Raw genomic sequence first — 14105 nt, forward strand, 5'->3', positions numbered from 1 at the left:
TCAGATCCAAATGATTAAACAGTACATCACCTAAACCAATCTAGGAAGTCAGAAGACAAACATAAAACAAAGAAAAGCTTTAACAATATGACAGGTATAGCTGAATACTTTACTCCAAAAAGCTGGTATGTCCAATAGATGGATTTGTACCACTGAGACACACAAATAACAACATTTCTGCAAAGATTTCTAACCATTCAAGCTACGATATATGAAAGTATCAAAAGTCCTCAAAACTGGTTGCCTAACATTTCACTGTTTTATTTCTTCTTTTATGTGGCTCCAAATCAGTGGAGCAAAGAATGTAGCACTGAACAATTACATGATATCCATCCTCAGTTACTTAATAAGGAGTCACTACGTTCTATCTAACCCATACAATTTAAGGGTGAGAAAATTCTGATCCTATTCACAAATAAGAACCTGAGCCATTAAAAATAGATTCCAAAATTTGCTAATAATCTCATTTGTACACATGTACACAAGGGTAACATATTTAGCAGGTTTCCAGGTGCCAGCTTGCTTATGTACATATCCTTAAGTTAAGCCACTTCATTTCAGGACACCATCTCTCAGAAGAGAAGAGAAACCCAAAAAAAGTTTATATACAGTGTCAAGTTATTCTCTAGCACCACCAAGACCAGCTCGAGTTATTGCTTTTGTTGCAATCAACACCAGATGTACAAGCTCATCTACATCTTGGAAGCTGAAATCAATAACATTCCTAATCGAAGTTATGAAATCATTATTCCGTGCTTCATCCATGTTCAAATTAGCAGCCATGAAAGTGCTCTTGCATTTTCTGGAAGCCTCCATTGCAAAATTTATGTCTTGAGTCTGAAAAATCACAAGCTAACTTTTACCCATTGTGACTTTTCAGATAAATTACTGTGACAATTGAATGAAATTTAATAACTGTACAAGTTAAAATGTGCACTGTGACAATAGCCAATTTGACAATTGCAATAGCATATGATTGTTATATAAAAATCACTAATGTGTCTTCAAGAATTACAGATGTATGTAAGCCTAGATCTTGCATGCAACAAAAAGCGGTTTTAAGGAGAAAAAAAAATCCAATCTTCCTATTTAACATAGAAAGATCGGCTTCCATCCATACAGATTTTTCTCAAACATTTTATCTGGTAGTCTAATACAGAACAAATTTCCTACTATTATGTTACATCATTAAACAACTAAATCCCAAAATTAACTCCACCGTACTTCAGGATCAAAACACCCAGATAGATTTCCAAATGAAACATAAGGTTTATCAATAAATTAAAACTTACAAAATCAAGAAGCCTGATAATATTTGGGCGATTCTGTGCAGATATGACTTGATTATTAGCAACAAGAGTATTAGAACCCCTTGTCAAAGTAGTCCTATCCACTGCCCCCACGTTATTTAAATTATCAATATCAGACGCAGAAGACGAAGGAGATTCACCTAAAAATGAAGTAAAAAACCAGTGAAACATCACCAACATACAGCAATGCTCAACAAGCCTAAAGACATAATACATACTTGTATCTAAAGTTGACTGCATTCAATTACCTTGAGAAACCATTTGTAGAATTGATTTTAACTCATCACGATCCCTGTTTATGGCAGAATGTTTATTGTAAACCAATCTCATGTATACCACCTCCATGCATTTATAGGCCAAGGCAGCGGTGGCCATTTCTTGGCGTCTTTCATATTTATGGGCACAGGATCTGGAACACATTTTATGGCATTTAATAATTAAAGGAAAGGTAATACAAATGGATCAAGAAAAACAAAGAATACAAAAATTATAGGGTAATATGATAGCAAAATTTTATGCTAATAGTTTTAACACATTAGAAGTATTCTTTTAACCCCCCAAAATAAAAGTAGGAACGCTAGAAAAGAAAAGGAGAGATATTCGGTAGAAAATTAGGGACAAGAACTTAAGAAAAAAAAAAACTTAGTAGAGATAGTTTTTATTATATTTAATTTCTACCATACATATCGAAGTCTCCAAAGGAAGGTTAGCATTTTCGAATTTATTGAACATTCTCGAATCTTTTTTCCCCTCAAAATATACTTTCACCAAAAGCATAATAAATCAGAGATCGTAGAAATAACATATTTACAGATTCCAAATTTTCCTTACTCGAAAAGTTTAGCTGTAGCAGCATAAATTTGCATTTGATTCATCTCTCCGTGCTTGCTAATTTCACTGTGAGATTTTTCTATAAGTGATGCTCCGTGCAGAAACTTTAAGGCAGCTTTAAAGTAAGTTTCGTTACTTTCAAACTCAAAACCGAAGCTCTACAGTCAGAATAAAACAATTGGTTAGAAAAAAGAAAGATGCTACATCAAACAGATGTGAGGTAAAATCTTTTAATGTTGAAATAACCTTATAATGATCTGCAGAATCCTTTAGCCTTGTGGCTTCTTCCAGAATGCTAGAGGCAGTTTGTCTAGAATTTGTTGTCACAGGACTTGAACCATTAAACTGTCTGTCAGGTACTAAACTTCCTGAACTGTGATCAACTCCAACCTTGCAACTAACATCAACTGCATTTCTCACAAGCCTAGGAACATCACCATTGCCAGATGCATTGACCAGATGCCCAATAGACATATCTACATTTTGCGATTTGGGTGCAGTTCTAGAACCCAAATGTAATGTTTCCCTTTTCAAAATTGAATTCCCAAAATCATCTTGTTTTGGCTCAGTTTGTTTTCCAGTTTCATCTGACCAATGCCTTGAAGGATTTTGGCTGCTAAGGTTGTCAATCTTGTGTTTAGACTTCAGAAAGCCGGACTTAACATCATGTCTTGTCTCAGTACCAGAACTGTGATTATTAGGATGAACTTCTGACTCATAACTCACACCATTTTTGGAAAAATCATTATCTGATACTGAAACCTTCATCTTATCCCTACTCACCTCAGAACCAGAAGTTCTAACCTTTTGCTTGACCCGTAATGATGTGAGCCTACCAGATTTCTGCCAAGAAAGTGCATTTTCCTGATTACTCTTGTTCATTTTCTCTTCATGATGTGAACCACTGCCACAATTAACACGTGCAAGATGTATGTCATGTGAAACTCTCTCCTTTTTTACTGATAATTTTTTCTCCCTACTATCTAAATTTTTTATTGATAAACCACCTTTTCTAGCATCATCTTTTTCTGATGTGTCCAACCCTGAAGCCAAAATACATTTCTCAATGTTGGAAGTCCTCAAAGGTGACGAGGTAACAGATTCTACTGGTGAGCCTATGGCCTTTTCAAGGTTAGTTCTAGCTTCGTGAGACCCAGAAACCTTAGAAGAACTTGAAGTTGCTGCCGATGAAAATTTTCCAGAGCCTAAATCCCCACCCGATGGATCAAAACAATCCAAAGCTTGGTACGAAGCAACATTTTTTTTGTGCTTTCTAGGCTGGTGGGCCTTATTCATATCACTTTTCACCTCTGTCCCAATACCCATTTTGTCCCTGCTGTCTGGCAAGAAAGCTCGCTTCATCTCACTTTCTTTAATAAATTCGTCATCACTTGCAGTTATTGGTTTTGCCGCTGTATTCAAAACTGTATACTTCTTCTGTTTCCTATTTACATTGCTGTTTTCAACGCGATGAATGTCACCTTCCAAATACAATGTTTTGTTATGTTTCTCATTATCCTGCCAGTCACTCGTTTTTCTTTCCTTGATCGAACCACTTTGCCTACTGTTTGTAGCATCCAACGAACCATCATCGGATGAAAACTGTGCCCGATCTCCCTTCTTTGCCGGAACTACAAACTTGTTATCGTCAGACCAACAATAATCATCATATTTCGTTGTATTTTCCCCACTAGCCTTTGTTGGTAAGTCCTTTCTTGACTTTAGACCTACCTTTTTATATTCCATACCGTGTTTCAGATGTTTATCAGCATTGCCAACAACTTCAATCTTAGATTTCTTATGAGTTCCAGATCCATGTTGATTGTCCTCCATCTTACGCTTCAATTTAACCTGTCTGTCACCTGCACACATTTGACAACCACAATGACATTCTTTTAGAAAAATTTTATATACAGTTATTTGTACCATAAAACAAATATGAAGCAGCAACAAAACATATAAACCCTAAAGTGAATGAGATACCTCCATTCATTTCATATTCTTTTGCCTTAGGCACTCTTTTATCTTCTATCAAATTGTTCAACTTGTTCAAATTTTGAGAATTAGATTTCTTCATACGGTTTGAGTCTGCAGACCGCTGATTCATGTCATTCAAGCTTCTACTTTTAACATTTGACTCTTGAGCATTCTTTACTGTATTTGACAACTGATGCCTGTCACTGTTGAGTCCTGGCTTTGCCTTTTCATTAATACCATGTTTCTTGTTTCCCCGATCAACCATTACATCAGATTGCACTCCAATTTTGGGTCCAGTGAAATGGCTTTGCATGTTATTTTGACCATCAGAAATCGGCATTTGATATAAAGCATAAAGTGATTTTGTTGTCTCCTCCTCGCTGATGTTACACCGATTCATTCCAGGCCTAACAAGAATTTCAGAAGAACAATGTGAATCTAGTAATGCATACAGCAAAGATAAAATGTAAGCAAAGTTGGAGAAAGGATAAAATATGTCATAATTTGTATATCTTTCTACATACTGCACAATTTTGGTTATAATTCACAAACTGGGTTTTTAACAAGTAAAATATGATCCTAAATGAACCCAAGATGAGAGTAATCAACTTACAGCCAATATAGCATGCTACACAACCATTTCTCTGGAAGCTGCTCTGGCTTTAAACCCATAGGTAGAAGCCGCCATTTCTGGCAACTGTCACAGCAAACCCAATCTTCTTCTATAAGTTGAGGTGCTGCTGCTGATGATGACAGAACCATCTCAGAAGTTGGTTTATTTTCAGCAACAGGAAATGCACCTGGAGCATCTTTTACGCATGACACAGGTGACAACTGATTAACAACTTTATTGCCACTTGGTTTTTCCTTTACTTTAACCCCATTTGCACTCTTTTTAACATGGTCAAGGTTAGCATTTACTGTATCCTTATTAAGGGGAGGTCCATCAGTTGGATCTATTCCATCAATCTTCAGTTGTAATTTTTTTCTTTTCAGTGAACCTCTGTCACAATCTCTCACCTTATTATCCTTCAGTTTCATTTTATGCATTTCAATTTTAGAAGAAGTAACACCAATGCTAGTACTCTTTCTATCATTTACCATTGCTTTGTTACTAGAACCAATGACATCCTTTTCAGCATCGGCCATAACTTTTCCAGGTCCCTGTTCACCTTTTAAGTTGTTCTTGCTTACAGATTTTACCGTGGTCTGATTAGTCTCACACTTTTGAATATCTTGATCCACCTTACATTTCATTTCATCAGACTTAAACCTTTTCGAAATTGCAGAAGTGTTACACATTCTACTGTTCTTAGGATCAGCAAAATTGTTATCCTGAGACATCTCCCTTTTATGCTCTAACACTTTTTTCCCAAAGGTACTTCCTGTATTTCGTTTCACAACCTTGTCAAAATCCCGATCAGATATTGACTCCAATGAAACCTCCTTCATTGCTTCAGTGGAATCCACTCTACATTTCGCACCATTTTTATTGACCTCCTTGGATACTTCAATAGCCTTACCAGTGACTTCGGCTGTTTCACCAGCATCACAAATTGAACTTGATAGTGGTGTACATCTCCGACCATTAGACAGAAAGTCCTTACGATCTGGAGTTCTATTTCCTAATCTTTTCTTCGTATGAAATGTCGTATCATTCTCATAACAGTTACCATTCATATGATGCTTTTCACTTTTGTCTACCACTGTCAGTTTCCTTTTCTTCAACAAATGTGAATCCCCAACCAAGGAATCTGATTCATCAGTAGACATAGAATAATGCTCCTGATGACCATTAAGAGAAGACATGGGTCTGTTGTCTCCAAGGGCTTTTCCCTTTCTAATCAAGTTGAGTAGACTGTCATGTAGAGGTGATATTAGCACACCTCCAGGGATACTGAAAGAAGTCATAACCTGTAACATCAAACATAAAAAAAAATCAAAAAATATTGTTATGCATAAAACAGTTCATCTACTTCCGCCAAAAAGATTAAGCTTTTAGTCTGTTTATAACATGATAGCAAAGCTTCTTGACCATGTAGTCCAGAGTTCAATCCTTGTTGCCATGATTCCTTTTTGGTAAAAGTTAAGTGTCATCACAAGAAAAAGTAGGCCAATGCACCATCCATGCTTCAAGAACAAAATGCTCTTGCATGAATGATTGTGTTAGATATAAAGGGTGAATTTGGAAGAGTTTGTTTCCAGTTCATTTGAACTTGTCTTATGCCATAAGAACTTGTGTAACTGTTTGGAAAAACTTTTCAAAATAGTTATGATATGTTTATCAGTTGCTTCAACTTACCTCAATAAGCTATTGTGAAAAAGCTTACAACTTATACGAAACAATTTAACCCCGTTTGCTCTGTCCGATTACAGAAACAACTTATACTGAAGCGTTTGTATGATAATCACTTATGACTTGACAGCTTAAGCTATCAGAAAATTGTCTATAGAAATAGAAACACGTCATCTACCTGAATAATGCTAGTGGAAGATTCTTCAGGCATCTCTTGAGATACATGTGGTGTATCTTCACTTTCCTTTTGGCTGTTTTCTGTCGAAGAGGATGGAGAGTCATCAAGCCCAAGTCCACTGTAAATTGCAGCATTGCTTTTTGCTAAATTATCTGATTTTACTTTGATTTGCAATATCGGCATTCTTTGGTCGGTCAACTTTTCTGCCTTATTTGCACATCCCTCTTTCAAACTGCACGTCCCTGTTACTCTATTCGAGGAAATGCCTGTGTTCTTCTCTGAATGTATTCCTGTATCTCGAGATGGAAGAACATTAGGGGAAGCAGTTCCAAGCCTCATGGAAGGGGTTGTAATTGGAGGTGCTCTTGAGTTATAAATTGCAGCCTGTGTAACAACATAACCAACGATGCTAGAGTAAACCGTACTTCTTCCAAGGTAACACATTATTTTCCTATCCATTGGTTGAAAAAGGGGAAAACAAATAACAAATTTTATATACCGTGGTGTGGCTATTGATGGGAATTTTTTGTGAACTGTTGGGTTTTTCTGGAGCCTTTGGACATGATCGCAATCGAGGCGAGCGTTCATAGGTGGGTAAAAAGGAGCCATAGTCACCAAATTTTGAACCTAAAAAAGTTGTTCATATCATCCGACAAAGTTACTTATGTGAGTGCATAGACAGATATTTCATTTCTGGTTACATGCCATGATTTCTAATGTGGAACTTACCCAAACGATCTGGAAAAATACCTCCTTCAAATTCCTTTCGGAAATCACCCAGAACATGCTGAATCCTCTCATCCTAGAAACAACGGTAAGCAAGTTATCAGTCCTGTTATTTTAAAGATGAAATTTAATCAAGATTACACTGATTAAAGCGAAAATTGCATTGGCCAAATGTATCACGAGGAATGAAGCAACATCATGACAGACACCATGAAGCACAGCAGCAAAATTCAAGTACTATTCATGACTTTTATTATTTAATTGGTAGGTAAGAATCTTATTCCACGGCCAAAATATAACTGCACATTAGCATACCACTAACAATCTGAAAAACAAGCAAGAAAGATAAACTTGCATCACCACTATTACGCAGAAGTACAACTGATGCAGGATGTAATTATTGATGGTATTGTGTGTGGCAGATTGCAGATACAGCTGCAAGAAAGTGTGTTTGTTTTCTTCAACGTGGATTGGCGTTCAATTGGGTTTTAAAATGGAGAAACAAACACACTGAAAAGCATCTACAGTATCCGTAGATAAACATAATTGATCCATATGTTTGTCAGTTTTCGGAACATTCTATTACGATTTGGTACTCTTCGCTTATAGACCTGATTTTTTTTATAAAACAAAACATAGCTTTGTTTAATCATAAAATAAAAAAAGTCAATACGTGTTCGATTCCCTGTATGTCACAGGGAATGAAACAAATTGACAAATTGAAAATCCTTGCTCAGTGGTACTAAATAATTTCACTTGTTTGTTCCATTTGCGAGCAAGAACAGAGTAGAAGAGAAACCAAACCAGAAAACATTGTACTCGGTTAAGATTTCAAGTAAAAACCCTTACAATGTAAGAGAGAGAATCAAGGTCAATGTTGTCATCATCCTCATCCTCATAACAATAGAAAGCCTCTCCTTCCTCCAACTCAGTAGTACTATTGCGTTGCATCTTGACCATCACAAAATTAACCCCAAAAACCCAAACCCCAAAACCCGAATAGTAACCCCTTTACACTGGAACCTTCCCTGAAGTCCAGCATCACTTCAACCAACAACATACATAAATTGGTGATAAAAAAAAAATCAATTTTTTATCAAAATACCCCGACCCAGGAGAGGAAGAGGAGAACCCAGAAGCGGAAGCAGATGAAAGGAAGTGTGATCATGCCGATGGGACAAGAATCGTTGATGTGAATTATTACTTGAATTAAAAATTAATTTTGGGTTTGACCCAAGAATAAGGGAAGAATTGATGAGACGGTGGAGATCGGCGAAGCGATGAGTGACGACAGAAGTGGAATGAATGAATTGAGTATTGACGCAGACTTCAAAAGAAATCCAAAACTTTCTCGCTCTTGAATTGTTTGATGTGCCCAGCACAGAATGAAAGAAAGAATGAAAGACCTCGGTTTTGTGTTTGGTCTCTTAATTTTAGCAATTTAATATACTATATATTTTTATTTTTATTTATTTATTGCCTTACCTCGCCCAACTTTTGTCTCTATCTTATTGTGTTTGGTTCATGATTTGGGAAAAAAGGGTTTATTTAGAAACAATACTCCATTTCTTTATTATAACAAAAACAATTAATAAATATATTAAAAAAATTGATACAATTATTATCATGAAAAATAATTTCCAAAACATAAAAGAATATCATTGTAATAAAGTATACGTAAAAATAATTTATTTTTTTACTAACCATTATATTTTGTCCAGATTTAAGAGTATGGTAATCCAAATAATAAGAACTTTAAAGTGAGTATTTAAGATTGTTCTAGATCCAAGAATGACTTCAAATCATAAAGTTAAAAGTAGATTGTGTTCTTATTTATAACTAATAAAGTTATAAGATTAAATCAACATCCTATATATAGATGCATATGTGAAGATATTATTGAAAATTGATTTAAGTTATTTATTTTGAGTATATAAGCGTTTTATGTTTTTCTTTTTTTCACTATTTCTAAGACTATGAGAATTTAGATCTGATTAATTTATTTATTGTCTTTAATAAACTTAAAATCGACAATAAGAGATGTTTAAGATTTTAAACCACGTCAAACTCCGATCAAAAGACTTTTATCTTATATATTTAATTGTGATAGGATAAAATTTTACATGATCTTAGATTTCTCTAATTGGTATTGGCGGAGCACTGTGGTATCAGTGACCCCAAAAATTTTGAAATCTTTTTTATATTATAAATATTTTAAATCTTTTTATATTGTAGATATTAAAAAATATATTATAAATTAATAATAATTAATAATAAATAATAAAATATAAAATTAAACATAATAAAAAACAAAGAATAAAAATATTTATCAAGATATTTTTTTTTATTTATTATGGTTTGAGTTTCTCATAAATTGTTTTCATATTTCATTTTCACCTTCTCACCTATTTTTTCAAGAGAAAGAGATATATTATTTTTGCTTTTATTTCTCTTATGTCCTCTTCCATTCTCCTGAAAAAAAAGAAGGTGATTTTTTATATCAAATGATAGTAAAATATTAGTTTAATAATTTATTTAATGAGTTTATTTTATATTAATTTTTTATTTTATGAATATAGAATAAAAAATATTATATTGTATGTTTTTTTATAACCGAATTTTAATTGTGGTTTCATTATATGTCTTGAGTTTCTCATAAATTGTTCTCATCTCTCATTTTTATATATTTTTTTATGAAGAGAAAATATCTATTATTTTTTCCCTCATCTCTTAATTGTTTTTTCCATTCTCGAAGAAATAAAAAAAATAATTATCTTTTAATTCACTTGATAGTAAAATATTAGTTTAATTATTTATTTAATGAACTTCTTGTATATTAATTTTTTATTTGATGAACATAAAAGCAAAATGATTTAAATGGTAGTTTAATTAAGGGAAGAAGATAAGCTAATATTATTTTGTATCATTTGATCTATATTATTTAGATTTAGTGAATGTTAATTTGAGTTACAACTACTCATGAGTTGTTAAATGTGAAATTATTCATGTAATTTATTTGCATAATTTGGCTTAATTGTAATATATGAATTAAGTATTGAACTAGTAATTGAATTGTGAAATGTAAATTTGCAGTTATATAGTTGTTTTTTGTGGAATCATTTTCGATGAATTGATATTGTTTTTACTTAAACAAAGATGAGAATACTTCTTTTATAATTTATAAATGTACTTTGAGAAAACATAAGTATTTCTATAATATAATTACAATTTTTATAAACTTTTAATTTTGATACGATTAAATATAGTTGAACTTCGTACGCGTGTGTAAAAGAATATTTTTAAAACTTATTAAAATATATACATCATTTAAAATTTAATAAAATAAAATAAAAATAATAAATTCAGTAGTTATTATGTGAATCCAAATTGAAATTATATATATTAAAATTATTGATATAAATAATTATAAATTATTATTATCATAAAAATATTATTATATTATTATTTATAAATTAGATATTTTATTGATAAGTATTGATAAAATATTATATATATATATATATATATATAAATGATCAAAATTAAATCGTAAATCCAATAAGAAAAGTGCATCTATAAGTGAAAAAATTAAATTTCGATTATAGTTTTCAACATTCGAAAATGCTTGAAAAATCTTTATTCAAAATAGTATTAATCATACGAACATAAAAATATTTAATTTTTTATGTTCAATAATCAAATATATTGATTATATTGTTTATTACTAAGATCTCCATAAATTAAAAAGGAATGACACGTGCAAGTGTAGCGCGTGAACGTAAATTGTTCATCGTTCGTCGTGCATCACAGTCACACGCACTATAGGAAGTTGACTATTTGAAACAACACGTGATTTTTATGTGTCAATTTAATATTTATTTGTTTTAAAGTGATACATACACAAACAAAGTACTGCTGATATTTACTAGTTTTAAAGGCACTTGTAAACACATTCACTACTCTACAAAATATTATCATTAATATATTCTAACAAAACATATTTCCTAAAAATTCAGCGATAATTTTATTTAAATCAGACATAATTTTTATTTTAATCAAGATTATCAACTTATTTAGATTGCAAATAATTTTTTATACCACATGTGACTCTTTTTCATATTAGTACATTATATATTAAATATAAACATTTTTTAATAATAAATATTCATTAACAATATTTACTTTATATTTTGTTTTATTACGATGATTATAATGAGATAGATTTACATATCATTCATAAAAATAAAAATAAAAAAAATTGTTTTCACACGAGATAAAAAGTCAAAAGTTTGGTCATGTAATAAAAGAGGATACGTTTCAAACATAATTAAGTAAAGATTTAGAACATGTCTGACACATATCAAATTGAGTTTAAGGTTTTATGCAGCCATTTAAACATGTTCGTTTGTGATTGTCAATTATAGCACAAGACAAGTCATAACAAGTTTCAATCCTAGGTTTTTATAAAAATAGAGATGGCAACTATTATACACTCATTTTTATCGAAATAAATTTATTTTTATTTTTGGGGTTAAATATGTTTGTGGTCCCTCAAGTTTAAGTGATTTTTGGAATTAGTCCCTCATCAAAACTTTATACCAATTTAGTCCTTCATCTTTCAAAATGCGTGAATTTAGTCCTTTTAACCAAATTTTGTTAAGTTTATATGACATTTCAAACACATTTCATGATAGTATTTAAGTTAACATCAAAGCAAAAATGTGTCAAACATTGTAAATAATTTAAATACTATCATGAAATGCGCTTGAAACGTCAGATAAACTTAACAAAATTTGGTTTAAAGGACTAAATTCATGCATTTTGAAATATGAAGGACTAAATTGGTTAAAAGTTTTGATGAGGGACTAATTCCAGATTTCGCTGAAACTTGAGGGACCAAAAACATATTTAACCCTTATTTTTGTTTTTATACCCAAATTCAATAGGTATTAAATTTTTGTCTCATCTTTATGAGTAACAACGATTATATACTTGTATTCATATCCGTATTTGTTTTCTTACTTTTCAATATTAATTAATTAATTTTTGTAAAATGAAAAATTACGGTAAAGAACATAATATTATTAAATATTCAATATTAAGATGAGAGTTATTTTGTCGATATCAAATATTTAGAAATAAGTTATAATTGTATACATTTCACATTAAAATACCAAATAAGATTTCAAGAGAATTAAAACAATTATTAAATTTGTAAACATTAAGGAAACGTGGTTGATAAAATTTTAAAATACTTTTTAAAAAAAATACAAAAGGAAAACAAATATTCAAATTAAAATATATTTTAAAAGTTTGTTTACTTCAGTTTTTTAAATTCTAATTAATCTCTTGTTTACACCTATAAAAGTTATAATTCAAAATCACACAAAGAATAAGGATTAAACTAACAATAATAAAATTTTAACATATATCTTGTATCTTTTGAACATCAATATATGTTAGATGGTGATAAAAAGAAATTCAATGCAATTATATTAAATTTTTATATTATAGTAAAGAAAATTTATTTATACAATTATAGTAAGAAAATTACAGTATGATAATAAGTTAGAAAATAAATAATAATTATATAAAATATATAAAAATAGCATTTTACATATTAACAACAAATAAAAATATTATAAAATTATAAAATATGTATCTCAGAAAAAATTTAAGAGACTATTAAATGAAATCGCACCAAGAAAAACAAATGTATAATTAGGAGTATGATTAAATGAGAAATACTTTAGAGATTTAAGAAAACTTTTCAAATATCAACATAGTTAATGGTTGAGAAATAAAGAAAATTATTTTAGCGAAACAATATAGTTTTTCAAATGAAACAAAAATTAATAATAATAAAGTAAAGAAGATAAGTTTTTGATGTTACTTAGTAAATGTAAGGTTTATGTTATTGAACACTTAAATTGAGAGTCTTAAACATTCTCATGTGAGAGAAAAATATACAATAAATAAAAATATAAAAAATAATAAAAATATTCAAATGTAAGACACAAATTATTTAATTAACATACATGATTCAAACATAATTACATAATGATTATGATAAGATGAAAAATATATTGGAGATGCGAATTAATTTTATGACAAACCAAAAAGTTAGAAGAAATAAAAAATAATAAGTGTGTAATATGTATATATATATATATATATATATATATATATATATATACTTAATTGACTATAAATATTTTAATAATTTAAACGAGGACGAGAATATGGTAGAGACGAGTATTAACGGGTATGGGAACAGGAACGAGGTACATGCTCATATCCATTCCCATACCAAATTAAAAAGTTTGGGATTTCTCATACCCAATCAATGCGGGAATTCCCCATCAAAACGAGGATGTGTTCGGATAATATCCATGAGGACATGTTTATTTGTCATCCCTACATAGAAGTCCTTGAATCTCGGTCAAAACAATCTCAAGTCAAGAAAACTAGGTAGGATTTGCTATCTCATATCTATATTTATAAAAGAAAAAAAAGCATCCTCATTTATATACTTAAAAAATCCAACATGTATCAAACTTTTATCTCATCCATATCGTTATTCCCATCGGGTGACAAATATATTTTCGTACCACTAACCGTATCCGTTTTCTTACCGTTTCAATATTAATCTATTAATTTTTATAAAATAATAAAAAATTACGGTAGAGGAGATATAATATTATCAAACATTCAATATTAAGAAATGATTGTTTATTAGATATCAAGTATATCAAGTATTGAGAAAGAAATTATGATTATGTATATT

At 30.7% G+C, this 14105-nt stretch overlaps 1 protein-coding gene across 1 annotated transcript; it reads right to left on the reverse strand.

Annotated features, from left to right (window-relative positions):
* Positions 1–223: 223 nt before the first annotated feature.
* On the reverse strand, positions 224–8730 carry LOC114178155. Its single transcript, XM_028063901.1, has 11 exons — positions 8168–8730; positions 7322–7394; positions 7092–7219; positions 6593–6976; positions 4732–6032; positions 4125–4525; positions 2388–4003; positions 2142–2299; positions 1559–1719; positions 1293–1450; positions 224–837 (listed from the first exon to the last, which is right to left on the reverse strand). Exons 1-11 carry the CDS (start codon positions 8276–8278, stop codon positions 619–621), a joined length of 4710 nt encoding a protein of 1569 aa, XP_027919702.1. The 5' UTR covers positions 8279–8730; the 3' UTR covers positions 224–618.
* Between the last annotated feature and the right edge of the window lie 5375 nt (positions 8731–14105).

This window comes from Vigna unguiculata, chromosome 3 (assembly GCF_004118075.2).
Source record: "Vigna unguiculata cultivar IT97K-499-35 chromosome 3, ASM411807v1, whole genome shotgun sequence".
In the NCBI taxonomy this organism is placed as follows: domain Eukaryota; kingdom Viridiplantae; phylum Streptophyta; class Magnoliopsida; order Fabales; family Fabaceae; genus Vigna; species Vigna unguiculata.